This window comes from Hypomesus transpacificus, chromosome 19 (genome assembly GCF_021917145.1).
Source record: "Hypomesus transpacificus isolate Combined female chromosome 19, fHypTra1, whole genome shotgun sequence".
NCBI lineage: Eukaryota > Metazoa > Chordata > Actinopteri > Osmeriformes > Osmeridae > Hypomesus > Hypomesus transpacificus.
In genome coordinates this window covers 8130248-8155633 of record NC_061078.1, presented here as the reverse complement: position 1 = coordinate 8155633, position 25386 = coordinate 8130248, and the positions used below count along the sequence as shown (strand labels likewise).

Genomic DNA, 25386 nt, shown 5'->3' with positions numbered 1-25386 from the left:
GCAGAGCATTGCCCTCCAAGAAGTGGTACATAAAGTCCAAGGATACAATTCTCCTAAAAAACACGTTTATCCAACTTGTCATTCCACAACCCAAACACAGTAGTCTTAGCAACAAGCCTCATCTGGCTAGTCAACTACCCAAATTCAGTGTCGGTAAGGATATTTACATGTATGCATTTAGCAGACGCTTTTATCCAAAGCAACTTCCAAAAGAGACCTTTACAAAAGTGCATAGGTCACTGATCATAACAACGAGATAGCCCCAAACATTGCGGATAGCCAAAACATGAAGCATACAATGTGAAAACTCCCAAAGGGAAGAACCATAAGAGCATGTAGTTGAACAAGTTACAATTAAACAATGTAACTATTGAAAGCAGTTTGGCCTCAACAATGTTTCCAAGCCATTTTAGGCCCAACTACACACTTTTTGTTGTGTCAAGTCACTGGCAGACGTGAACATGATAATGTAAAAAATGTATGTGATGACTTAAGATGTAATGTTGGAGTGAGAAAAAGGGAGAATGATATTTAGAGACTCATCCTATTTGTTTTCGGTGTAAGAGGCAATACACTGAACTGGGTGGATTAACCAACATTAGTGGTTAACCAAGTGCTAATGAGACAAAAAGAACACAGAACTCAGATAAAACCGCTTAGCGTACAGCTGTACAAAATGTCCTCACTTCAATGAAGGACTACTTAGGCTGCTAAACCCCACATGTAATTACCTGAAGAATGTTGCTGGACCTGTTTCTAATCTGTGTAGTCTGTGTAGTGTGTGTGTCAAATTGTGAACCCAACTCCCTTCTGATGTAGACCTATTTAAGCAGTTCTTAAGCACACATGTATTCTGCTACATGGACTTCCACACCTTTGATATGGCCCATCAAATTTCTGGGGACACTAAATTGATCACAGGCCCTGCTGTAGGCTTGGCAAGTATGAGAAAAGATTGTCCCCCTAATCCAGGTTTGACGGTCTGGAACTTTGACTCCTCTTATTACCCCCCCCCCCCTCCCTCTTCTGTGATCCCTCGCAGCCATGGCATAAATCCTGGGAAGGGAGCATGCTCCTTTGTCTCTTATTTCCCTCCCATTTGAGGTGCAGGTCAACTCGGGATCAGAGATATGGTACTGCTGGAGGGAGGGAGGGAAGGAAGGAGAGACAGAGAGAGGGCTGGATGAGAGAGAGCGTAGGGGGAAATGAGAAAAAAGGGAAGAGAAAAAAAAACAAGAGAATGAGCTAGAACAGGAGGGGAAAGTGAGACATGCTGAAGCCATCCAACTCAAATCAGCACCATGTGTCCTCCAGAGCCTTGTTATCCCATAAATGAACTTTATTGAGGCAACAAAGTGTTTTAAAACTCTGCAAAAACATTAAAGAAGCAGCCTGCTGCCTCAGTCGCCACAGTCAACTAGGGGCCAGAGGGAACTTGGTCCTCTGGAAAGGCTAATGAAGAGGGGGAGGCCCATGGTGTACACTAGCTCCACCGTAGTGCCTGCTGGCCAGTTAGTGGGCAGGCTAGGTAATGGCCTATTAGTGACTGAGATTAGGTTGCCAATCTCAGAGAGGAAACAGAGGTGGCAGCCTGGGTCCTTGCCATTGACATGACCCAGAGAAGGGGGGGGGGGGGGTGTTAAGAATGTTGCTCAGGAGAAAGGGGGGAGATGGAGAAAGATCGTGCGAGAGAGCTAGTATGTCGAGGGGGGCTAAGAGGGAGACATTTTCACTGTGTTTCACAGAGGGCAGGGCTACTCTAAATGCTCGTCAGAGTGATGATAGAGAGTTTGAGAACAAATAAGGTGGGCGGATGAGTCTTCAAGTTAACATGTCTCTGTGTGTGGAACCCCCCACCCCAATACACAGTTGTTGCATTGCATGTGCTGTGTTCCTTCAGAGAGTGATGAATGATGAAGAGGCGGTGGGGCAACTAGAGGGCATCTGGTTCTGATTAGGGGCCTGGAAATAAGATTAAAAGGAAATCTCCCAACAGATTGAACTGTGTTTGCCATAGTTGCTGAGAACAGCTAAAGTGCAAATAAGTCATAAAACATGGCAGAAGGAGAGGACAGGGGCTGCCATGGAGACCTGGCTTTTAGATCTTAAAGCAATCTTGTCCAGAGGGAGCCTTGGATCAATTAAAAGGTGCTTGTGTGTGTGTATGTGTATGTGTATGTGCGCGCGGGGGCTGCTTGCATGTTAAGGTCTTAATAAAAGCCTTTCCTAAAACTACATCAATATGTTCCTTAAGCCGCCCTAAGAGACACAGCTGGAACAGATAATGAAAGCACAGTCTTTGAATGTTGTCTGACACAGACAAAATGATGCAGGAGTTAACTTTGGGAACATACTTTTAGCAAGAATACAACCACCAGGTGAGCATTCCACCTTCCGAACACCACCTTTGGCCCAAAAAGCTATTTTTTGGACCAGTTCCTCAGTAGTAGAAGTAATACATCAATGACTCTGGGCTCAAAAGGTGTCGTCAACTTGACAGTGTAAAAGTGCCTCAAGAATTCCTTACTAAGCTCTGAAGAACCTTTTGAATAAAAAGGACCAACGACTTGGATATATAAAAGGAGTGTCAGAGGCCCTTGCTCTCATTCTTTGGTTGTTCCCAAAATTATTAACCAGAGTAGCCTATGGCAAGATATATTAAAATATGTATTTATGGCCTTTGATGCAGGGGCGGATCTACCGGGGTGGCATGGGGTTGCTGCCACCCCAGTTGGCAGCTTTAGAAAAGTTGTGGCTCAGACATCCTGCTCCAGCACACCTGATTCAAATGAATGGGTCGTTATCAATTTCTGTGGAAGCCGTGTAATGACCATTCATTTGAATCAGGTGTGCTGGAGCAGGGAAACATCTAAAACATGCAGGACAGGGGCTCTCGAGGACCAGGACTGAACACCCCTGTGCTAGGAGATATCTAGCTACTTAAAATGGCAAGACAGCTGCAGAAGCACCACAGACAAAAGGCCAGGATGATAACATATGTTGACATACGTTTAGTTAGTCCCAGGCTGTGATATTAACACTCTGTATTTTTGTACGCCTTTCCAATGGTTAGCTCCTGCGATTCCCACACATTGGTAGTGTAGTAGTTAGAGCTAGCTTTGCTGTAAAATGTACTTACTGGTCCGGAGGTCAGGTCAGGTACAGGATCAAGACGGCAATTCCATGTGAGGAAAATGTTACAGTCATTATGCCTGCTAGGCTGTGCTCTTCTGTAGCAGATAATTCAGTTCTCCAAAGCACATCACATTTACATTTAGTCATTTAACAGACGCTCACATGATGTTACCAGCTGTGTTAATTAGCCAGTTTGCTAATTAGTCAGCTTTGTTTTACCTGCATTTGCGCTGTTGAGCTAGGGTTGTGATGGAACTGATCTAAGCAATTTACACGAGAGGTATGTATGAAATGATGATCTTAAGTCCTGAGCAATCGATGCCGTTCATGAACGATTGGAGAGGATAAACGGCAGGCGTTTTTCCCTCCTTACAGCGCGGATTGCCAGTCACATGACCCCATAGTCTTCAGACAGGGACGTTTTTATTAACACATGACGATCACTTTTAGTAAACTTGTTAGACAGTTTTCCATAAATTCATTTCAAGGTTATTTATGTTTTTGGGGGCACCTTTACAGTTTGCAGAGGGTAGCCTACTATTTGAATCGCAATTCCAGATACTGCCTGACAACTTTGTCAGATATAGATAGGACAATTTTTACATAGGATTGCCCAATTTCAGTTTTGATGGAACTGTTTGAACTATGAGGCTGCCACATAGGCTTAGTGTAAGAGGGAATGGTGAAAGGCAAGGAAATGACAACACAACCCTGTTCAGAACCCTACATTTAACTCTTAGTTTTTTGAAGTGTAATTGAGCAGCAACAAATGTATGTTTTTTTTATCTATGCCATCTTTATAAATAAGAAGTATGCATACTTATTATACAGACCCACCTGCAACCAACGCAAGCACACCTCACAATTTCCCCAGAAATTGTACCCTCTCATTTGTAATGCTAATATCAATTACATTTGACTTTACTTTGACCATTCTTGCTCTAATTTAACCCATATAGTCAAATAACTGCAATTCCATCATTGTTGGATAATGTTAATATCCTGTCCAGTCCTGTCCCTCTTCAATTAGATCAAGGGGCGTAGTTTTGATTGCTTGGCCAATATATAAACAAGAAAGAAACCACAGTTTTCTAGGTTAGGCACTTTTAATGAAGTTTGCATCACTAACTGACAAACAAAAGAAATCCCTTGCAAAAAGAAAAAAAACAAACAAAAACTGTTGAACAGATGGTGTACAGTAGACACTAGTTTCTGGATTTCAATTGGTAAACTCTGTTAATGGAGAAAAACACATTTAATTAATGAAGGATAGCATTCCAATAAGGCGGTTAAATCCACTTCAAAAAGACCCATTTTAGAAGTCATTTTTATCATGATAATTGTGGAATTCTATAGAGTTTTTAGTCATAGTATCAAAATGATTTATACATTAGCTAAATTAAAGAAGCATTATTCAAGTCTTTCAAATTGTTTCAAAGAGTTAAGCCTAAAAAGTTCTAGATAAATTAGGGAGATTATCTCTGTCACATAATGGCATCTGAAATGTTACCCTGAACAAGTATATGTTGTGCCGTTCTACTCCAGACCTGCTGAATATCATCATTATCCTTACCACGTGTTTTAGTAATCAAAGAAGTACAAAGCCATGAAAAAATATATCAGTGTAAAGAGACTTGCTCAACTTGCACAAAATCGCTACAAAATCACAACGAACCACAACAAGTCAAAAAGAGCTAGTTCAGGGGAACACATCTGCGGTCCTCAGATATCCGTCCTTTTTTCTTCCTATCCTTTTGCTTCTGGGGGGGATGCGAAACTGCTATCAACATGTTTCTATTAGCCAAACATATCAGACTCACACTCACACCATCTGAATTCTATTGCATTTCTATGCAAATCTTTCTTTCTTTTACACAACCAGCTTCCAGGTGGTATGTCCTCTGGAACAACCAGTGACACTGACTGGAGCACATAATACATTGGAACCCTAAATAATAAATGTCATTGGGAAGAGTGAAATCCAATTTTGGCATTTGGGCTCCCTGCAAGATCCACAGTTGCATACCCTTAAGCTAGTTATCCATCAAAACATATTAAACTTGGCCTGCCAAGTCTTGCCACTAGAGGACACTCTTAGTCCAGCAACATTACGCTCCACTTCAAACTGTAAAACACAGCAATTTGACTTCGATATTACCCCCAAATACATGGGCCCTTTCCAAAACTAGCCTTTAGTTTTCTACATATTTTTCAAAGAAACTGAATAGGCATAGTTTTGATGTTATAAATCCCTTCAGCCCATATTATATAGGGCATAAGGGGCCTGTCACTGTTATGCTTACCACTGTTGTGATCTTTATCTGAGGGAAGATTATACGGGTTGTTTCTGGAAATGGACCAGCATTGCTAGTTAAGCACACACCATGACTCAAATTCAACATCATCCCCCTTATCAATCCTCATGTCTACCATACTCATATGTTTCATGTTAAGGATTTGAATCCTTGTTCTACACACAGGTCTTTCAGTCAGAACACCCAGCCACAAGCCTGGCGTGAGAGTATGTATTGTGTGCCAAAGAACCCAAACTGAGGAGCCCTGCTCCCAAGTAACCTTATGCTTTGGTGTGACCGGAAAAGCTTTACAGAAAGGTGGGAAATGGGAACAGTAGTCTTAGCTCATATAAGTTGTCCACTTTGCAAGCTTTTCATGAGTGCCTAATCTATAGCGACCCAAATATGACAAAACTAGGTAAAACCCTTTCACATTGTGTCAACTAAATGCAGTACAGTGGTGCATTGCAATCATTTCCTCAAAAAAATGCTGTGCCTGAAAGGCCCACATAGTTTATAATCCTGCAATTATGTGCACGCCATGACAGTATTATATATCATTCTGAAGGTAGATAGCTAAGCTAGCATAGAAAAAGAATTATCTTTAGTCTACAGTTATTTGACATCTGTAGCGTTTTGTGCAGACTGTATTTATCCTTCAATGGTGCTAGATTCAACTTATGTTTACATTATCAGTCTATTTTATCATCTGTACATCCACAATGTTTGGTCTCAGTCCTATTGATATGTGAATATCAATGTAGGGAGGACGTTACTGCAGATTAAAATATGAATCTGACACACACGCACGTGCCCAGAGTGGTGCAGCCAGGGAACTCTGTTACCAAGGTGATTGGTGGATTTGAGTCAATTGGTAAAATGTTGTTATTTTTGACAGCAGGAAGAGGTGGTGGGAGGTAGGGAGGTTAGGGTTGTAGAAATGATCATTTTGGTGATAGTTAGCACACAAACTCTTGTCTCATTCTGATGATTTGCAGTAAGGCAGCTTGGACATCTTCATCCATGTGTCCCTAGGAAGGGAGAGAAACACAAGGGTTAGTGTGTCCAGTACTGTTGCTCACAGTTGTGGCTGTTCTTGAGCTGTACAGGGTGACACCTGCTTTCGTTTTCAACAATTCACAGATGAATAATGGGTTTTATTTGAATTATTAGACAAAAAGGATGACAAAATATGAACAATGGCCAAACATTTGATTATTGTACCTGTGCTGCACTGAGAAGATGAGTTCGATAAATTGAAACTACATCTCTGTGCTGCCTCTCAGCATCCTGTAAGGAGGAAAAGAGAGAGAGCGAGAGGGATTTAATATTTTATAACACCAAGCCTTGTAATAAACAGTGGTCAAGACATCAAATGGCCTCATTCTGTCTCCATTTCAACACATATCTTTTACATAAGAGGAGAGGAGAGCTGACTTTCATTTATGGTTTGGACAAAAATGTGGATTCCATGCAGGGCTCGAGAAATGATGTTTTCGTAATCTAAAAAATACAAAATTACCTTCTTTTTTTTGTGAGATAAAATGAGGGGTTCACATAGGTTCAAATACCCAGTCCAATGTCCTGTCTAAGAAAGTAGCTTGCAGTGTCTTCAGCTAACTGTTTTACCATGTGAGAAATAACTTATTTGTGGTGTGGTTTAATGTCAGGGTATCTGAGCATAAAATAATAATATCCTTGTATATGAAAGAACATGCTGCAATTATGTTAATACTGTATGTTAAAGAGTTTCAACATATAAGAAAAGTGTGAAACATTGCACATTACACTGACTGCATAGAAAAAGTATTCTTTTTTCAATAATTGAATACAAAATGTTTTGGAGTGTGTACTTACAGCCAGCTGCTGCTGCAGGGTCTTGATCTGGGCTTGGAGTGTGTCAATGAGCTGTGTCTGTCTCTTGTTGGGTGCATTTCCAGCATAAGCTAGCTGGGACAGACCATTTAGGGCTTGCTTCAATCGTTCAATGTCTGTCAGCAGCTCTGTGATCTGACGTGCACATACATAAAACACAGCTGTTGTGTTGGTAACACAAACACTTTGTATATCAATTCAAAGACTTAACCTACCTACCAAGCTAGCAGACATTAAAATGTTCCAATGATTGATAAGACTAGAGAACAACTAAAAGATTCACCAAAACAAGGAATTCCTGTACAATCCTCACGTACACATTTGAATGTGCTCATTCTAAACCTCCTACCTTCATGTCTTTGATCTCCGTCTGCTCAGCTGAAGTCCTTATCCTCGTCTGCAGGTCCTCGATGGTGCCGAGTGACCCGTTGTATCTCTCCTTCAACTCCTTGATTTCCTTCTCAATGGCCTGACTTTTCTCCTGTAGGGCCTCTGTCTCCATCCTGGCCCTGCCCTCACCCTCCTGGGCTTGGCCCACCTGGCACTGAAACTCAGTGCACTGGTTTGCCAGCCCCGATAGCTTGTTGCCCATCTCAGCCAACTCCTCCTCCAGCCGCTGCTTTTCAGCTCTCAGTTGGCTCACTTGGTATTCCTTTCCTCTCAGCTCTTCCAGAGCCTGGTTAGCTCGGAGGAGCTCCGACTGCAGGGCCGACACATCTTCTGTCCTCTGAGCACTACTCTCCTCTTCCTCCTGGAGGGCCTGGCGATACTTCACCACCTCAGCTTCTAGGCCTGCTAGGGCCTGGGCGTGTTGCTGGAGGAGGAGGGCGTGGTCTCCAGAGCGGGCCTGAAGCTCTTTCTCTAAGGCGCAGGCCCTCTGGGACTCCTCGTGTTGCGCCTCCTTGCTTTTATGGCACTCGGCCTGGGCCTGTTGGATGGTGTCCCGCAAGACCTGGTGTTCAGTCTCAAACCTTTCCAACTTGGCTAACTCAGACTCTATACGCTGCTGGAGGTTCTGGATCTCCATTTTGCAGAGGGCATTCTGCTCTTCCAGTTCAGCTCTTTGAACAGTCACCTCTTTGTACTGTTGCTCCATATCCATCAGCTTCAGGGTCAGTTCTTCAATTTTACAATTGTACTTTTCCTCTACTTCCTTGTGCTTTTCGCTAGGGATGAAGCCAGTTTTCAGTCTATCCTGAACAGACTCCATTTCCAACTTCAGTTGGTCTTTTTCCTGTTTGTTGCGCTCTGCCCCAGACTTTTCACAGTTGTACTTCTCTTGCATCTCAGACAGCTTTGTCGTCAAGTCCTTAATTTTGGCATTGTACGAGTTTTCTTTTTCTTCTACGACTGTCAGTGGGATGAACTTTGACTGGATAGCTTCTTGTATGGTGTCCAGCTCTTTCTTCTGAGCTTCCATTTCGTGGTTTAGTTTGATTGTTTCTTCATGAGCAGACTCATACCTTGCTGTTGCAGTTTTGACTTGGTTCTCCAATTTGACAATAGCATTGCTCAACTCCCACTTCATGGTTTCATGGTCCTTAAGGCTAATATATTCCTTTTCGATCCCCACTTGAATTACTTCCAGCTTTACTTTCAACTTGGCACTATCCTCTTTCACATTCCTCAACTCTTCCTCACTTTCTTTGTCCTTCTTCTTTAACTTAGAGATTTCGGCCTTGGCCTTCTCCAAACCAGTGTTCAGCTCTGACTTTATTTGCTTATGCTCCTTTTTGCATACATCTTCTCCTTCCAGGTTCTGTTTCAGAATCACATTCTCAGCCACAACCTGGCCTAGCTCTCTCTCTTGGTTTTCACACTTCTTTTGAAGAACTTCCAGCTCCTTCAACAACTCATCGTTGCGAGATGTCAGGACATCCAGCTCTCCCTGGATTTTATGTGAGGCAACATTAGCGCTCTGAAGATTGGTGACATTTTTGTTCAGAGATACCCTTTCCGTTTGAAGCCTTTGGATCTGCGCTTCTGCATTACCCGTCTTCTCCGTGGCTTCCACAAGTTTATCCTCCAGTTCCTCCATGGCCCGTGACAGTGCCATCTTGGCCTCCTCATGGGCCTTGACGGAAACAAAGTCAACCTCCAGCCTGCTGTTGAGCTCATCCAGCTGCTCCCGGAGCATCTCCCTTTCCTCCTCACTCTCCTCCACCTCACAGATCAACGCTTGGCTCTTAGCGGTCACGTCAGCCAGGCGCCTCTTCAACGAGGCATTCTGTTCCTCCAGACCTGCCCTCACCCTCTCGTGCTCCTGCGTGGGAACTGTCCCCCTCCCGTCAGGGGGAGACTGCAGTTTGTCCATTTCCCTGTGGAGATCAGCCACCTCCTCCAGAACGCGGTCATAGTCCTCCCTGAGCTCTGCCAACTGACGCTCCTTTTCATCCACGGCATTGGAGAGCAGGTTCTTCATGTTGTCGAATTTCTCGGCCGGCACCACAGCAGCCAACATGCGTCCCTGTGCCTCCTTCATGTGTGCCTCCATTTCTAGCAGTGCTTCGGCCAGCTCGTCCCGCTCCTCACGCAGGGCGCCTAGATCCTGACCCAACCGCTCCGCCTCAGCAGCAAGCTGGCCCTCACTGCTCTTGTACTCTTCCAAGGCTTTCTCGCTTTGCTTGAGGTGATTGCGGACCCGGCCCACCTCGGCCGAGGCACCTTCATACTTTGCCTTGACGTCCTGGAGCTGGGCACGAAGCTCCTCGGCTGCCTGGCCTCCCAGGTGCTCCTTGACTGCCACTACATGCGCCTGCAGTTGCTTGACCTTTGACTCTGAGTCCAGCATCCTCTTTTGGACATCACCCAATGCTTCTTCCAAGTCCTGGACTTGTCTGTCAGCCTGGCGTTGGACAGTGTCCCGGCTTTGGGCTAGCTCCTGGCACTCCTGGTTCTTGCGAGACAACATAACTTGCAGCCTGGCGGTCTCATTCTCCAATGACTGCTGCTGCTTCCTCATCGCCTCAAGCTCGCCCTGGAAGGAGTCAACCTCGCGGGCCGGGTCCCAGCCTACAGATGGCCGGCCCAGTTCCAGAGGGCGTGATTGGGAATGTGATGGGCCAGCAGGCTGGAGTATCTATATTAGGGAAAGATACATTACGAAAATGTCAAGCCATAGTGGAAGTAAACTCATTCTTGTATTAAATAGTTTAAACTAATAAGACATTTCATATAAAGCAGGTGAGGGCGAAAAAAAGTCTCAATTTGTTTGAGGACAGTCTGCTAGACTGCCACCAATGTTATAATAACACAGCTTAGCTTTCGAAGTCAGTTCTACTGAGAACAAGTTCAGAATACCAAGAGGATAAAATGTTATCTACCTCAATTTAAAAAATTGAGCCCTGACAGTGAAACATTCCTTGCAGCTACTCAAGTAAATAAATCATAAATCTCTATTTTGCTGTGGGGCAGTGAGCAAAAAAAGGTTCTAGATGAGAATTTCAGGAGCTTATTAAGCAGTCAGAGATTCTGCCATAAGCTTTCCACTGCTGACATAGACTGACTATACTGCATCATCAGGATAGCAACAGGACAGCGACAGGACAGAGACAGGACAGAGACAGGACAGCGACAGGACAGGACAGAGACAGGACAGAGAGTATTCGTCATTTGCAGACTACAGATTATTGGAAAGAAAGAAAGGATCACACTTGATGTGTATTTTTCTTTCCAAAGATTTTAGACAAAGCTATATTATAGTGCTTTCAAGTAATTTAACTAGTTCTGATATAGAAGGGGGGGGATTTATTTTACCTAAAGGTAACACTAATCTCCATAGCATAGCCCTCATGTCAAACGTTGAGCCAATACATGTCATTAACACCGTCAGGCTTACTTGTGCTGAATCCAAGCTGTGCGACTGTTTTACCAAGATGTTGTCTTTTCCTGAAAGAGAAAATGAGAAGATGGAGAAGGAAGCAAAATGCATCATTAGAAGGACCACTCATCAAACCAAAATACCCCCCACAATCAATTATGATAAGATGTATTTTAAGGGAATAAACAGACTTACCTTTGATAACTGACTGGCCGGAGTAGTCTCCCTGTAAACATACAAACATTGTATTAATATTCACTTGACCTTAAGAAGCACTAAGCATGAGCCACTCAAACACACAGCATTAAGCAGGTTGATTGGGACATTGTTGTGGAAACATCACACTGTTGTAATTATGGAGATGGGTAATGATTATGGATTTATATGATTGAAAATTAACCTCTTAATCACTTTTTTTACTTGTATATGCTATATTACTGAAACCAGATGCTAAGCTGTTGACTGATGAGTATTACCACTAATATGAAGAAGATATTAAGCCCAATTTGTGAAAATAATTAGGCACAGACTTTGGGAAATCAGCTAATTATAAATGAATATCCAGAAACTCCTGGGGAGGTATTTGTCACTTACCAGTGTGCTTCTTAGTTGGACCTTGACTGTCTCCATGCCTCGGGCACCCTCCTCCCTCTCTTTGGCACTCAGCAATAGCTTCAGATGTTCCCTCTGATCATCAGGAATATGTTAAAAGTCATATATAGCACAAACAGCTTTGCAGACAGTAAACTTAAAATATGGAGGGCAGGATATTCAAAATCTAATGACATTGTTTAGGTGTGTGTTCCATGATACATTTCAGAACCCATCTATCCATCATCACCCCCATCTCTCCATCATCACCCCCATCTCTCCACTCTTCCTCACCTCCTTATGAATGTCCTCCACCGTCAGCTTTTCCTGAGGAAGAATGAAAGGATCAAGCAATACATTCCCCAGAGGGGTTTCACAAACAACAACATTCAGCTACATTATCAATGACACCCACGGATCCATGCAAATAGAAATTAATATAAAAGTAACCGCACAAAATTATTCGTACTTTGCATTTGGCACAAAAGGATCCACTGCATGCGCAATTTTATTTCAAAAGCTATGCTCCTGTGAAAATGTTTGTGTCTATGGGTGTCTCAAGTGTGGGGGTTGTGACCATTCAATCATGCATATGGACGGACGCCTGGAGCATTGCCTTGTATGTTTTGTACATTGCATTTGAGCAGTGTTGTGCATTGCATTGTGTGTGCAGTAACTTTTGATTATGACTTTCAGAATATATATATGAACAGGACCAGCGGCCTAAAGTAACCCTAGTGTTGGATATTGGTATAGACCTGCGTAAGCTGCTGCTGAAGGATGTTGACCTTGTCCAGTAGGGCTCTCTGCTCCTGGTGAAATCTCCTCAAAGTCTCCTGCTGATTCTCATTCTGCCTCTCCAAATCCTATGGCACAACGACAACAACAAACAGAATACAGTAGCTATAGCTCCTGTCAGCCAGGCAAACAGATTTACAGGCAATAAAGCGTGCGTTTCATTACTCAAACCCAAACTCTACACACAGTCAAACAAGCATGCTGGCAAAACCTACTAATTCATCTGATTAAACTATAATGAACAACCATGAGGTTATCCCCAATCCCCAAAGGTGGCGATAGAGACATTCAAAACACTAAAAGACATGGCAGTTTAAATGTCCCAGCTCAGACTAATAGATTTCCACACATGCCTAAAGAGAGAATCAAGTCTTGCCAGTGCTAAATGCAAGATAAGATCATTCACCACATGACAGGGTTTAGATTGTGTGCAGAGACAGTAAGCACTCACTTGACAAATCAGATCCTTCATGTTAGCTTCAGACTCTGCAGTTATCTCCACTGACTGCTGTGAAAAGATGTGATCCATTTTCATACTACTCTCTAAAGGATCTTTCACACACAATCCTCCTTTAGGATAGTGTGTAGAAAAGTGTTACTTTTAAACGAGATAAACAGAGGTGGGGAGACTATGGAGATAATACCAATCTAGGTGACCTCTCAAAACCATAAGGCGGACTACCAACCACAAGAGTAATTTTAAGCTGCTGTTGAAGGAGATGCTTCTAAATGAACTGCTGTGAAGCACTATGCCACTAGATGGCACTAACATTCAACTGAATAATACATTTAAAAAGACATGCCTCAGACTATGCAAATAACAAGACCAACTTGATGTCTACAACTTTGGAAGAACAATCATTTGAGGCAGAGAAGGAAGACACTCATGAGGAAGTGATGCATACCGATATAATCACGAGCTAGCGCCAACAATCAAGTCTCATTATACACCCTGGCTTAATCTCGTGACAACCTGGTATTAGATTGATTAGAGTTCGAATCCATCAGCTACTCTGGTCACAAATTGTATATCTGGCTGGCAGGCGCTGGTAAAGGAGCAGCTTAGCGTTTACAGGGTCTGTAATAAACTAGGCTCCCAGAGTGGCTTTGGGTATTTTCAGCCGTCCAGCCCAAGGCGTATTACAGCGAAAGGTGGGCTGTTTATTTACCTGTCTCTTTTTCTGCTCCATCTTGGCTGCCTCTTTAACTGAAACAATAAAGAATAAGCAGATGGTGAATACTTGGTCCACTCTCTGAGATCTTGCTTCCAAAGAAGGGTTTCATAAGAGACGAGTTTTAGGTTAGATGATTCAAGTACAATTCCTACCCCCTTCTCCTTTCTTTCACCCACCCCCCCCCCCCACACACACACACCCACAAATGACCACAAGGGAATAGAGGAAAATTCAGGGTAGAAATGATAAACAAAGAACAGGTGTTTGTTTGGGAATTTGTATATGCCAGATAACAGCATCCTCTTTAAAGTCACATAACATGACTGTGTCTCTCTCTCACACACACACACACACACACACACACACACGCGCGCGCACACACATGCACACACACAGGGGAAAACATCTGACCTTTGGTGGCGCCATCGAGGTATGTCTTGACCAGTCTGACCAGCTCCGGGTTCTTGCTGAGGCGGGCGTAGTGGTAACCGTCATGACCCAAGGTGTCCACAGCTGTCACGTCTGCTCCACACTTCAGCAGGACTTCCACGGCATCCGTGCAGGCATACTCACAGCCCAGTATCAGAGCTGTCCTGGGGGTGAACACAGAACACACACACACGTCAATAAAATATGTGAGTTATATCTGAAACTTAAGATAAGTTAACATGCTTGGACAACCTCAATGGCTCTTCAATCAGAACTGTCCGAAATCATTTTGTCTGGTCACACTGCCCAAAAAGTGACATCACAGCTCATAGCCTCGAAGCGCACATATGTTTTAGTGAGTCTTACTTATTCTGTTTGTCGCGGACACCAATGTCCGCCCCACGTTCCAGCAGCAGTTGGCAGATCCGTGGATGACACATCTGGGTGGCCAGCACCAGAGGAGTCCGTCCATCCTAGAAAACACACACATCACAAACAAACAGCTATCACTACCAACCAATACTTCCCACTTCTGACTGGATAAAAAAAAAACAACAAAACAAAAAACAAAAAAAAACACACAAATTCTAATTGGGGTCTACTGACTACAAACACACTCGTAAGTGTACAAAGGTACACACTCATTACAGTGCAATTCAAATTCCTACAATGGAGGAACAAAACAGGATACAAATTACACAATCCATGCATATGGTGGGCGGCCGATGGTTTGCAATGAATTGGAAATCCATACTTACAAAATCACTGGCATTCACAGACACCCCGCTGTCACAGAGAAGCTTCACACTGGATGAGCATCCAGCCATGACTGTGGACAGGAACAGACTCATCATCACACACCAACTAGCACTGCACAATAACACTCATCAACGTAGGTTCTGATACATTGTAACAGAGGACAATGTGGGATTGAGGACTTGAGCTGACAAAGGGACCAATTAAAACTCTGATTGAAGACAGGTTAATAAAAAGGATGGGAGGATAGGTTTTACTTTACTGTGAGACGCCTAGGATTGGAGGATAAAACAGGAAAGAGGAGAGCATCAGTGTCTCACCCGCGTCATGCAAAGCCGTCCTCCCCTGTAGGTCCACATTGCCGACAGGACAGTTGTGCTACAAGACCACACAAAAACATTTACATGAAGAGCGAGAAAACAGGCATATCCCCCGTCACATCTTGGGACTGATTTCCTTGTGGAAATGGGTGCTTCCATCAAAGGCAACAGTGTCTAAGAGTTAGTTCAACTTCCTGCCGTCTAAGAGTTGAAGAATCTAGCACAACAGTTGGGTCACAACAGGATAGAGCGGGAGTTTGATACACCCTGATACACCCTCTAAGGTCCCGCCATGAGACTCCTTCAGTCAGCGCTGACACATCAATGCGGCCGCGTTGAAAGCTGCCATGAGAGCCTTGAAGACTCAATGCCAACAGGGACCTATCAGACTCGCTTGGCTTAGCCAGAGCTAAGTCTCATCATCTTTCCAGCTATTAAAAAACCTTCTGCTCTCTCTAGCAACAACGTCCCGAAATGAGTACATAGTGGTCATGTGACAGGGTGGTGTAATGTGTGTGTGTGCGTGTGTTTGTGTGTGCGGGGGCAAGGAAATCCTATACTCTGAGGGGTAGCTGATGGAAGAGGTGTGGGGGTTGAATTGGCAAGATTTTTCCAGCCTTGGCTGAGAAGCATAGAGTTGCTATGTCCAGCGTGATGACGGCATCCGAAAACGGACAGCGGGGTTGTCAACACCGCAGGCGCCATCCCCCTTTGCCCTGGCTGCCATCAGCGGCTCAAGTGAATGCCAGGGATACAATGGCACCATCAATTCAGAAATAACCATCAATGTAAACACATCAGTCCCCTCTTTATGCCCTTACAACTCAACAAACACGCCTACCATTGACCTATGTGGTTTTGGCCTCCCGGTGTGGATAAAGGATAGGCCCATTAAAAGCCACAGGGAACAACAAGAAATGACTCTACTGTAAGTGGGGCCTCAGTACTGTTAATCACTGTTGATGTAATTCTGAGTCAAAGCCATGTACAATAAGCTCTTTGAATTGAAACCATTTCTTAAGTGTGTAACTGAATAAGTGAAGAGGCCGCTGTGGTGTACCGTGTCACAGTACCTGCAGGAGCTTTTGGACACAGAGAGACTGTCCGTTTCTTGAGGCCAGGTGGAGAGCATTTTTACCTGCAAAAGACAGACCCACGGGTGAACAAGGGGATATTCATTGAAGGGACCTCTCACCTGTTTCTCTTATGTAAATATGGTCATTATTAGAACCTGACCCATACCAGATCTTTGGGGCCGATACATATGCACACAATTTACACACAAACACCTTTTTCTTCACATCTGTGGTCTCCAAAATGTGAGAATTTGGGCAAGACCTGTGACATGCAACCATTTCTCACTGTCACCTGTGGCGTCGGTGGCTGTGACATCAACGTTGTGTCCCAGGATGAGATTGAGACAGTCCAGGTGTCCTCTAGTAGCCGCCAAATGGAACCTGCAGAGTATCAGATACAGAGATGGTGTGAACGTCAAAACAAGACATCGGGTGAAGGAGGGTGGAAGGGTGAAATATGGAGCGAGGGAAGAGTGTAAAGTGATGCTGAGCCCTCTGGATAATGGCTAAGTCAGCATTCTTAAAGACTGGCGGGCTAGGACGCTAACCCCTGTGAGCACATGGCACTCAGCAGTACAAGTGGGTGAAATAATGAACAAGCACCCATGAGGTTTGGACGAGCTACACATCCCCATGCTAATCCTGAAGAGGATGATATGGCATCAATCTGTACAGAACAAGACCCACTGCCGTGTGAATCAACAAAGCCCCTGCTAGCTATACAGTCATTGTCACCTGATCGCAAAACCTGATGTAGTGACAACTCAAGTAGTTTTTTAGCTGCCTTTATACATGTAATCGACGCCCCCCCCCCAACAAAAAAACAGTCTCTACTTGGCACATTGCCCAGGAGCAGGGGCAAAAGTTTGTGTGTGTAAGCCAATACCACCAGAGGCACCAGAACCTATTTATGCATTAACTGCAAGAAAGCCTATAAGGAGCCAGACGGACTGTCACCTCACTGCAGGCGGTGTGCTATTAAAAGCAGTGTTGATGATGTCTAAGGATGAAGCTGGAGCAGGGCCTTGGTAATGACTGAAGGCCCCAGGCGAAAGGACAACCAACATTAGGAGAACCTTTGTATTGTCCAACCGGTTGTGGTCACAAGGTGACATTAACTTATGCGTGTTTGGTGACTCAGTCAGCAGTCTGTGGCTAGTTTTCTAATGGCTTTACGTCAGGCTTTACTAGGCAGCCTCATGCTAATAGCTAAAATACCTATTAGTCCAAATTAAGTAATTGGTTAGTCTGGGTTTCTCTGCTTGAGTTTACTCGGTTTGAACACAGGTCCAGTTACAGTTTACCCATTAACTGTCACTCTCCAACAACATACTTAATGAGTGGTTGCCTACTGGGTGCTATCAAAGGATCTAGTCACATACTGTAGGGGGCTTAAATTACATTTTACATTACATTTATGCATTTAGCAGACGCTTTTCTCCAAAGCGACTTCAAAGACAGAGTTTTACAAAAGTGCATAGGTCACTGATCATAACAACGAGATAGCCCCAAACATTGCGGATAGCCAAACATGAAGCATACATTGTGAAACCAAATAAGTCCCAAAGGGAAAAACAATAAGAGCATGTAGTTAGACAAGTTACAATTAAACAGCAAGAACCTCAAAAGGTGCTAGAGTTTACCGGTGGAAAAAGCAAGCAACAATAATATGTTTCACAATATATTAATATGTTAAATAAATTAAATCTTTGTCCTAAACTCTCATATGCAAATCATGTGGTTATTCACATCATTAGGATCTTTATTATCTGGCCAAAAGTGTGTGAGCATCCACTCAGTATATGGACACCAACTTATCAAACATCGCTTTCCAAAATAACTATTGTGGCCAATAGTATGTATTATACATGTTCCTACCCCCCCCCCCCCCCCATACAGTATACACTGTGGCCAATAGTATGTATTATACATGTTCCTACCCCCCTCCCCCATTGCCCAGGATTAGTTTAACATTTTAAGCAATAAAATATATATATTTATTTATTTATTTAAAATAACAATTTTTGGGTCTAGATACAAACCTTTCTGTACCTTTCTGTGTGTATATATATATATATACAGAAAGGTTTGTATCTAGACCCAAAAATTGTTATTGTAGATATCAGGTTTACAATGATTATCAGCTTAGGTTTACATTCCAGTGATGCTTGGCAGAGATTTTGAAATACAGATTGTGTGAGCAGAGTACAGTAATTAAAATAAAACATGACCTATGAGCAATCCCGGACTAACTATTCGAAGTCGAACTGACAGCCTTGGATGTCAGAAAATTAGCTATGCTGATAGAGATGGACAACCGGGCAAGGCAGAATCACTTGCTGATGTCACAAAATGGCCTGTCAGCCATTTGAAAGAACAATTAGATACAGGAGGCTCAACAAAGGAACTGTTCAGGGTCTGTCACTCTAATGAGGAAAGAAAAGTATAATTTATTAAAATGCCAATACAATGTGCTGCCATCTCCAGAATGGATAATTTTTGGGACAAAAGATTGAATTTCCCTTTTCCTTGTCGTTCTTCTTCAGTCAGTGATGAACCGCTCTGAAACTTGATTTAACACATGGATAGAAGTTCTTTAGCTGGGTGGTGATTAGACCGCAACAGTCCTCCACTAGCATTAGATATAAGGCCATCTGGGAGTTCTGCCAGTTCTTTAGTATGTCACTCAGTTCTGACATCCTATGGGTGCTATGATTAGAGGCTAAAGAGTCTGTAAGCAAATAGAAATATGAATAAAAAAAGTATTTATCACTACACACTGCAGTGCAGAAGGACATTTTTCAGAAGGCTATAGATGAAGTCAGTTCCTTGAATTCTGAGACCTTTGATGGTGGATATCAGTTGCTTTATTGTCAAGTCTGTCCTCCAAGTAACCTTGTATAGAACCCCAATCCCAGTCTTAAAATGAACTACGAAGACAAAACCAGAGGGCATTTGACTGCTGCAAATGGTGCAACAAACCAGGCTGGTCTAAAGTGTGATCATGTGACTACCGATTCGACTTCTGGTGGAAGGATCTATTGAGATGACTGGGATGAACAGTCAGTTTACCACACAAATGTATTTACTGTAAGTCACATTGGATAAAAATGTCTGCTAAATTACATATATAAATGTTACAGCTAGCTGATCTGTCACTATTCAGGCAGAGGCATGACACATTACGCTAAGCTTTTATGTTGTATTAGTTCTTTCCTGAGTGCTAATCCTTTATCAGCTATGACAACAAAATGAGCCGGTGTCCTCGCTAAGCTACCTCACCAATATCCGGGTGGGTGAATGAATATTTGGGGTAGCCCTCTGTCCTCAGCCTGATCTCTCAACAGAGCAGTTACAGGGCTCAATACATTATTTCAGGGAGGGGAGGATGTTTTGACTACACTATGCGAAAGACCAGTTGGGTCAAAACTGTACGTGTCAGCAAACATGAGGGTTGTTTCATATTTAAACAGAACTGTTTCATATTTGGCAGATCCCCTAACCAAAAGCAATAAAGATGACAAGTGTGCATCCTAAGTTGGGCCACTTGTCTTTAGCACAACAAGCTCTGTTTATAGGCGTGGTGTCTTTGACACACTTGGAAAGTCACTAGGACATTCTAACAGCCTATTATGAGACAAGCCCTTTTCTTACGTCAGAAAGACTGAGAAAAAAGTTTGTCCCTGTGTATGTGTAAGTTTGACACTGCCACAAGACAATTTCACACACTGATGAAAATACTCAGCGCTGCCGATCCTTGGTCTCATGTTCGCTTGCCAAAAGTCTCAACAAAGCCGAGGGTCCAAATTAACCTGAAACTCGAATCAGACACCAACTACCTCTGGTAGAGGTCTGGAGAATTCCGGCGTAACTTTTTATATAGATCTTAATGTGGTCTAGTGGCAGACATTGACAAAGGCTCCAAGGTTATCAATTGTGAGGTGGCATTCAAATAAACAACTTGCAAAAAAATAAAGGTAAACTAGGACATGCCAAGTTCATTCACTAACTGAATAAGATACTACTAATTTCATACTGCAAAAAAAGTATGGAGGTAATGTTTTTGGTTATATATTTGTTTGGAGCAGTTTCCTGTCTGGAGTGTGAACCTCAGTTGTCCTCTATGATCAAACCACATCGAGATAAGTCAAATATTTACCACAGGATTATGACCATACCTTTTATGTATGTGACCTTTATTCTGTGGCCATGAAAGCAGATTACATTTCACAACCTAAACTCAGAGGATGACGATTTGTAAAAGTCCACACATTCAAAAAGAAAGCCGAATGTGTGAAGCAAAAAGTGGAAGCAAGCATTTCTATACACCATATTATTTTTTATTAATCTTACCAAGGGAAATTCTCACTGCACTGGCAGCCAAATTTACTACCTTAAGCATAAGCTTGGTCATAACAAATATTTTCACTTAAATGTGATAGGTCATTGTTGCAGTGTATTCAATTACACCATAACCTAATAATGAGCCATCCAAACACTTGGAGCATTCATTGCAGTCTAGAAAGGAGACAGATGAGATACGCTGAGCATTTTCAAAGATGCTGAGCTCATTGAGATAAGGTCAATAGTTTATAGACAGTGTTGTGTGTTTAGCGATGAGTCTAAGCATGTGTGTATATGAGTAACTATGTGCACACTTATGCAAACTGTGTGGATATGTGCTCACTTGGCATATATATTAGGGTGTGATGGGCTGTATGTATGCGTATCTTACCACATGTGAATTGGTGCAAGTTTGTGTGTCTGCGTGCGAATGCTTGTTAAGTGTGCATGTACTTACGCCGAGCGGCCCTCCACATCTAGCTTGGATGGGATGATGCCCTTCTTGCTGAGTACGGCCGCCACCTTGTCCACCTCTCCCCTCTCCACCGCCTTCATCAAGCGGTCGTCATACTTGTTCCAGTCCGTGTTCTGAAAAAACGAGGTATGGAGAGTTATTCAAATAGATACACAAATATAAGTGTAAATACCATGAACACCCACTCCCAGCCTAACATACATTTAGTCGGAACAGTTACAACCAGTTTGCCATTAAACAAAGATGGACACGATTAGCCCACGTTTCACAACCACACATTCAGAATCCATTGAGACGTCTGTGAGTGGTGTGGAGGCTCAATAAAAATGAGATATACTCATTGCTTGTACCTACTGAGCATTTCAAAATGACTGTCAGATTAATAGAGCATGCTGCTAAACAGACATAAGACCTTTCTATTCAACAATAACGCATTTCAACAGAAAATAAAACAATTGGTCCAAGTTTTTTTTTTTTTTTTACATATGTATTTCTGTGTGTTGTACTGCAAAAAAAAAATCCCAACAGCACCATAACTTATTGTATTCAGTAAACAGTTGAATCAAAACTAGCAACCATTAGGCCCTAAGGCAAAAGAATGAGTGCCTACGCATTCCATAATTGTAGATTTTGGGACGTGGCTTTGCCTCCAAACAAAGGTTCTGAATAAGTCATGGTCACAAGTTATACTAAACACTTTGAGCGTCGGTGGAATACCTACAATGTACACGGATGTGCATTTCAGCCAGCGACTCATTTTGGGTGAGTGCAGCTGGTCTTTGCAGAAAGATGCTGCGAATGATGCCATGGTTCCGGTTTATAAGAATAAATTAATACAAAATCTAGAATGCTTGGGAAGGAGAACGAGGGGGTGTTCCTCTTTTCAAACGAGGGCTCCTCTAGCTTTCTCGTCTCGACTTTGAGGAGGTGGACAAGGAAAAGTTCCAGAAGACTTGTCTAAATGCACCCCAGCAGCTGACTGGTTCTGCCTGCCAGTTCATCACTGCACTGCAGTCTGAACAGGGGAGTTGAAGGAAAGAAAGAAAAGGCGTTAGTACAGGAGAGGTGGAGGTGAGAGAGCAGTGGGGCCAGCCCTGCCAGCCTTGGGACCAGCCCTGGCTGGCTACTGCAGCACCTCCCCTGAGGTCGTGTCAACTCAGCCTGGCTGCTTCTCCTCTACACGTTCAGTCCTCCCTCTTTACTCCTCTCTTCTTTTTCATTCACTTCCTTTCTTCTACTTTATATTCTTCTCTACACAGTTAGAGATCGGTGAAGGTTCTCTTTCTCTATCAACTCCTTCTCCTAGCGGCGCTACTCCCGGTGTGACTTCTCTGTATGCCTGCCTGCTACTAGCTCCACAGAACAGGGTGTTCCTCGGGCGTCGTCCTCTCTACCAAATGGCAAGGTCGCTCAACCCTCTGGGGTAAATATGTGAGCTCTCCCAGGTTTAAAATATCCCTGTGCCCCGGTAAACAGCGGCAGTGCAGACAGCCCCGCAGACTGGTTACCTCTTAAATGTTTGACCCCTTCAACCTTTCTCCAATGACTGATAGGAAGACAGGGGCTAAGAATACATTCTGTGCATGCCTGCACCGTGAGTAATAGTGTGGGTCTATCACGGATGCCCCCCCAAAAACAAAGCCAGCCAGAAAGGAACCATGTTGGTGTACACCCCTGTCTCCCTCCCGCATCTGAAAATATTGGCCTATGAAGAGAGGGGAGATTAAGGTTTGCACATTTGAACAGGTTATGGCACTGTCTAAAACAGAGCGATGTTGCAGCAAGCACAGGTGTTGATCCCTGCCTGCCACACGGTAGCAGGATAAGGTGTCAGCTTTTTTACAATTAGCTGTCTGGGAGTGCATTGCACCCGCCTCCCCTGTTTGAATGTACGTGGTGAATATCAAACTTAACTGTCTAGTTCTATTTCCAACCGAAGACGTCATGTTTTTTTTTTGCTGTTGAGGTGCAAAATAAAAGGGGGTATAGACTGAGGGATAGGAGGCTTGAGGGCTGTATTAGCTGGGTTGGTACTCAGGTTACGAGCTGCTGCCAGACTGGCGTTAACAGAAAGGCGTTGCAATTCCCCGACCATGCAAAAAAAAAAAAAAACTCACACAGCTTGAAGACAAAGGCACCCAACTGGGACCTGGCCGTACACACGGGGCATAGAAAATCAAAGAATATTTCCAGAAGGGCCTGTGTGATGTTTTTGGTTTTGATGCAGTTTATGGGACCAATTGGAATGTGAATCTCATCAGCGAGTAGATACACATTGGCTGTATCAATATATTTCATATTTAGACAGGAAAATAAGCAAATGAAAACAAACGTAAAAGATCTAGATTTCTGTATTGCTTTGATGCAGATTTGTACTTATCCACAAACACTTTCAAAATGTACACAAGCAATCATATTAGAGTTGGGATGCACAGCCAAGATTGGCTACACTTCTGCTCCCCCTCAGGGTCGCACTTGACACCGGTTCATGACGTCCATACCCACAGGCTAAATCTTATCCTGACACCTTGGTATCCTTGCCCTCTCTCTACTGCTAGACACACCTGACAGATTAAATCATTTGACAAAAATATCCGGTGACCTGCTCCAATGTCTGAGTGGTGAAAAATGAAAATTAGGCTGTTCATTCTGATTCTCCACACTTTTGGCAGTACCTGATTTGAAACTAGTAGACTCCGCTTGGTGCTTAGCAACAGTGATTTTCACATCTGTAATCTGACCGTGGTTTGGAGCAGATTTTTTTTTTTGCATTCAGAACACAATAGGCCTTGGTGTCATCTAACAATGTAAATTCAGATGAGAATTTATCACATTTCTGTTATCTTAACAATACTTTCTGATGTAAACAAGCAGCAAGTCAGTCAGGATTATTTATAGACAGAGAGAGGGTGTGGAGGGGGATATCGGAGCTCACAAGTTCTTCCACCTAGCAACTCTCTAAACGTCACCTCTCGACACAAATACAAAAATATCACCCTAGGCGGGGGGGGGAATGGGCCTCAAACTGAGGTGACCCATTATTCTTCTGTTGTGTTCACATATTGGCTTGTTACACAAACAGAACTGCATGTCAGTCTAAATATCTCACTGGAGTGGACGTGGTCCAACCAGCATCTGTGACTGCTGTAAGTGTAACCCATCAAGGACAGGCAGCAAAAGCTGTCATTGTGCTTTTCAAAAATAAGTGGGGACAAATGCAAAGAGTGGAGAAGGGGAGGGGGCATCCAGTAAAGAATTTACTCTGTAAAGTGTGGAGTTTACTATGTAACGCTGAAGGGAAAAGAGGATCATTCATGGCCATCATCTGTAATGGTGAGTGTAGGTGGTGGACTCAAACAGAAGGAGACAGGCAGGATAACAAGAACTTTACTTGAATAAAACAGGAACACAGCAGGATCCTCACGTAGACATAGCAGTAAATATGACTGACTGCAAAACCAGGACTTGAATACCATTATTTATAAATGTTTTCTCCTGTTCAGAGTTTTTCTGGGAGTTTTGCCTTGTCCTTCTTGAGGGTTTAGGTTTGTTGTGGGGCAGTTCTATGGGCGTATGTGAAGCCCTCTGTGACATGCTTGCGGGTAAAAAGGGCTATACAAATACATTTGATTTGATTTACAAAACCGAGTCCCAGGTGAAAGGACTCACACTAACGAGCAAACTGAATACTCAACAAGAAAAAGAAACAGGTGAAGGCAATCAGGCAGAGAAACACAAAGGCAGGGAAAACCATAATCTACACTAAACATGAAACACAGGCACAGCTGTGGCTGTGACAATTATCATGTTAATGGCATAAAATAAAATAAAAAATCAGAACATAATTAAGCCCTAATAATGGAGGTATTTAGCATTTAATTACCTTGACCCACACACAAACGGTTTATTACAAAGCACTGCGAATAACTATAAAATCAACACATGTACTTTGATATATTGGATTATGGTTGGATTTAATGCAATTTTAAGCTATACAACATTTATTGTGACAGTTATTTCACTAAATATATATTGAATTACTCAGTTCTGGTGAAGGGACATCTCAAGTGGAAAAGCCTGAGTAGTGCTCATGTTAGGGGAAGCAGCTGCAGCCCATTTTCTCTCAGACTTAACAGTAGATTGCTGATACTAGTCACCCATTTAGAAAATGGGAATTTAGTTTTGCAAGATTAAAACATGCATTAACTCATTTGGGGAGTTGTGAAATGGTGTAATAGCCTAAGCATTTAAAAGCTATGCAACACCCTTGGCATGGTCAGAAAGGGTTCAGTGTGGCT

General features: G+C 43.1%; 1 protein-coding gene across 3 annotated transcripts in view; it reads right to left on the bottom strand.

The window, feature by feature from the left end:
* Positions 1–4222: 4222 nt before the first annotated feature.
* Positions 4223–25386, bottom strand: part of uacab (uveal autoantigen with coiled-coil domains and ankyrin repeats b) — a 30884-nt gene continuing 9720 nt past the window's right edge. Inside the window, exons 1-19 of one of the 3 annotated variants that reach the window (XM_047042677.1) lie at positions 21810–22574; positions 21071–21201; positions 16562–16650; positions 16267–16331; positions 15194–15251; positions 14876–14946; positions 14484–14590; positions 14100–14281; positions 13683–13720; positions 12965–13021; positions 12474–12581; positions 12010–12042; positions 11719–11811; positions 11320–11350; positions 11143–11192; positions 7654–10383; positions 7287–7439; positions 6654–6719; positions 4223–6460 (exon numbers count right to left, since the gene is read on the bottom strand). In XM_047042677.1, coding sequence (XP_046898633.1) covers positions 6389–6460; positions 6654–6719; positions 7287–7439; positions 7654–10383; positions 11143–11192; positions 11320–11350; positions 11719–11811; positions 12010–12042; positions 12474–12581; positions 12965–13021; positions 13683–13720; positions 14100–14281; positions 14484–14590; positions 14876–14946; positions 15194–15251; positions 16267–16331; positions 16562–16650; positions 21071–21201; positions 21810–21896 — 4221 coding nt within the window. In that variant the 5' untranslated portion in view covers positions 21897–22574 and the 3' untranslated portion in view covers positions 4223–6388. Of the gene's footprint in view, positions 6461–6653; positions 6720–7286; positions 7440–7653; positions 10384–11142; positions 11193–11319; positions 11351–11718; positions 11812–12009; positions 12043–12473; positions 12582–12964; positions 13022–13682; positions 13721–14099; positions 14282–14483; positions 14591–14875; positions 14947–15193; positions 15252–16266; positions 16332–16561; positions 16651–21070; positions 21202–21809; positions 22575–25386 lie in introns of those variants that run through there. The other 2 variants (XM_047042678.1, XM_047042679.1) reach the window with 2 other exon arrangements.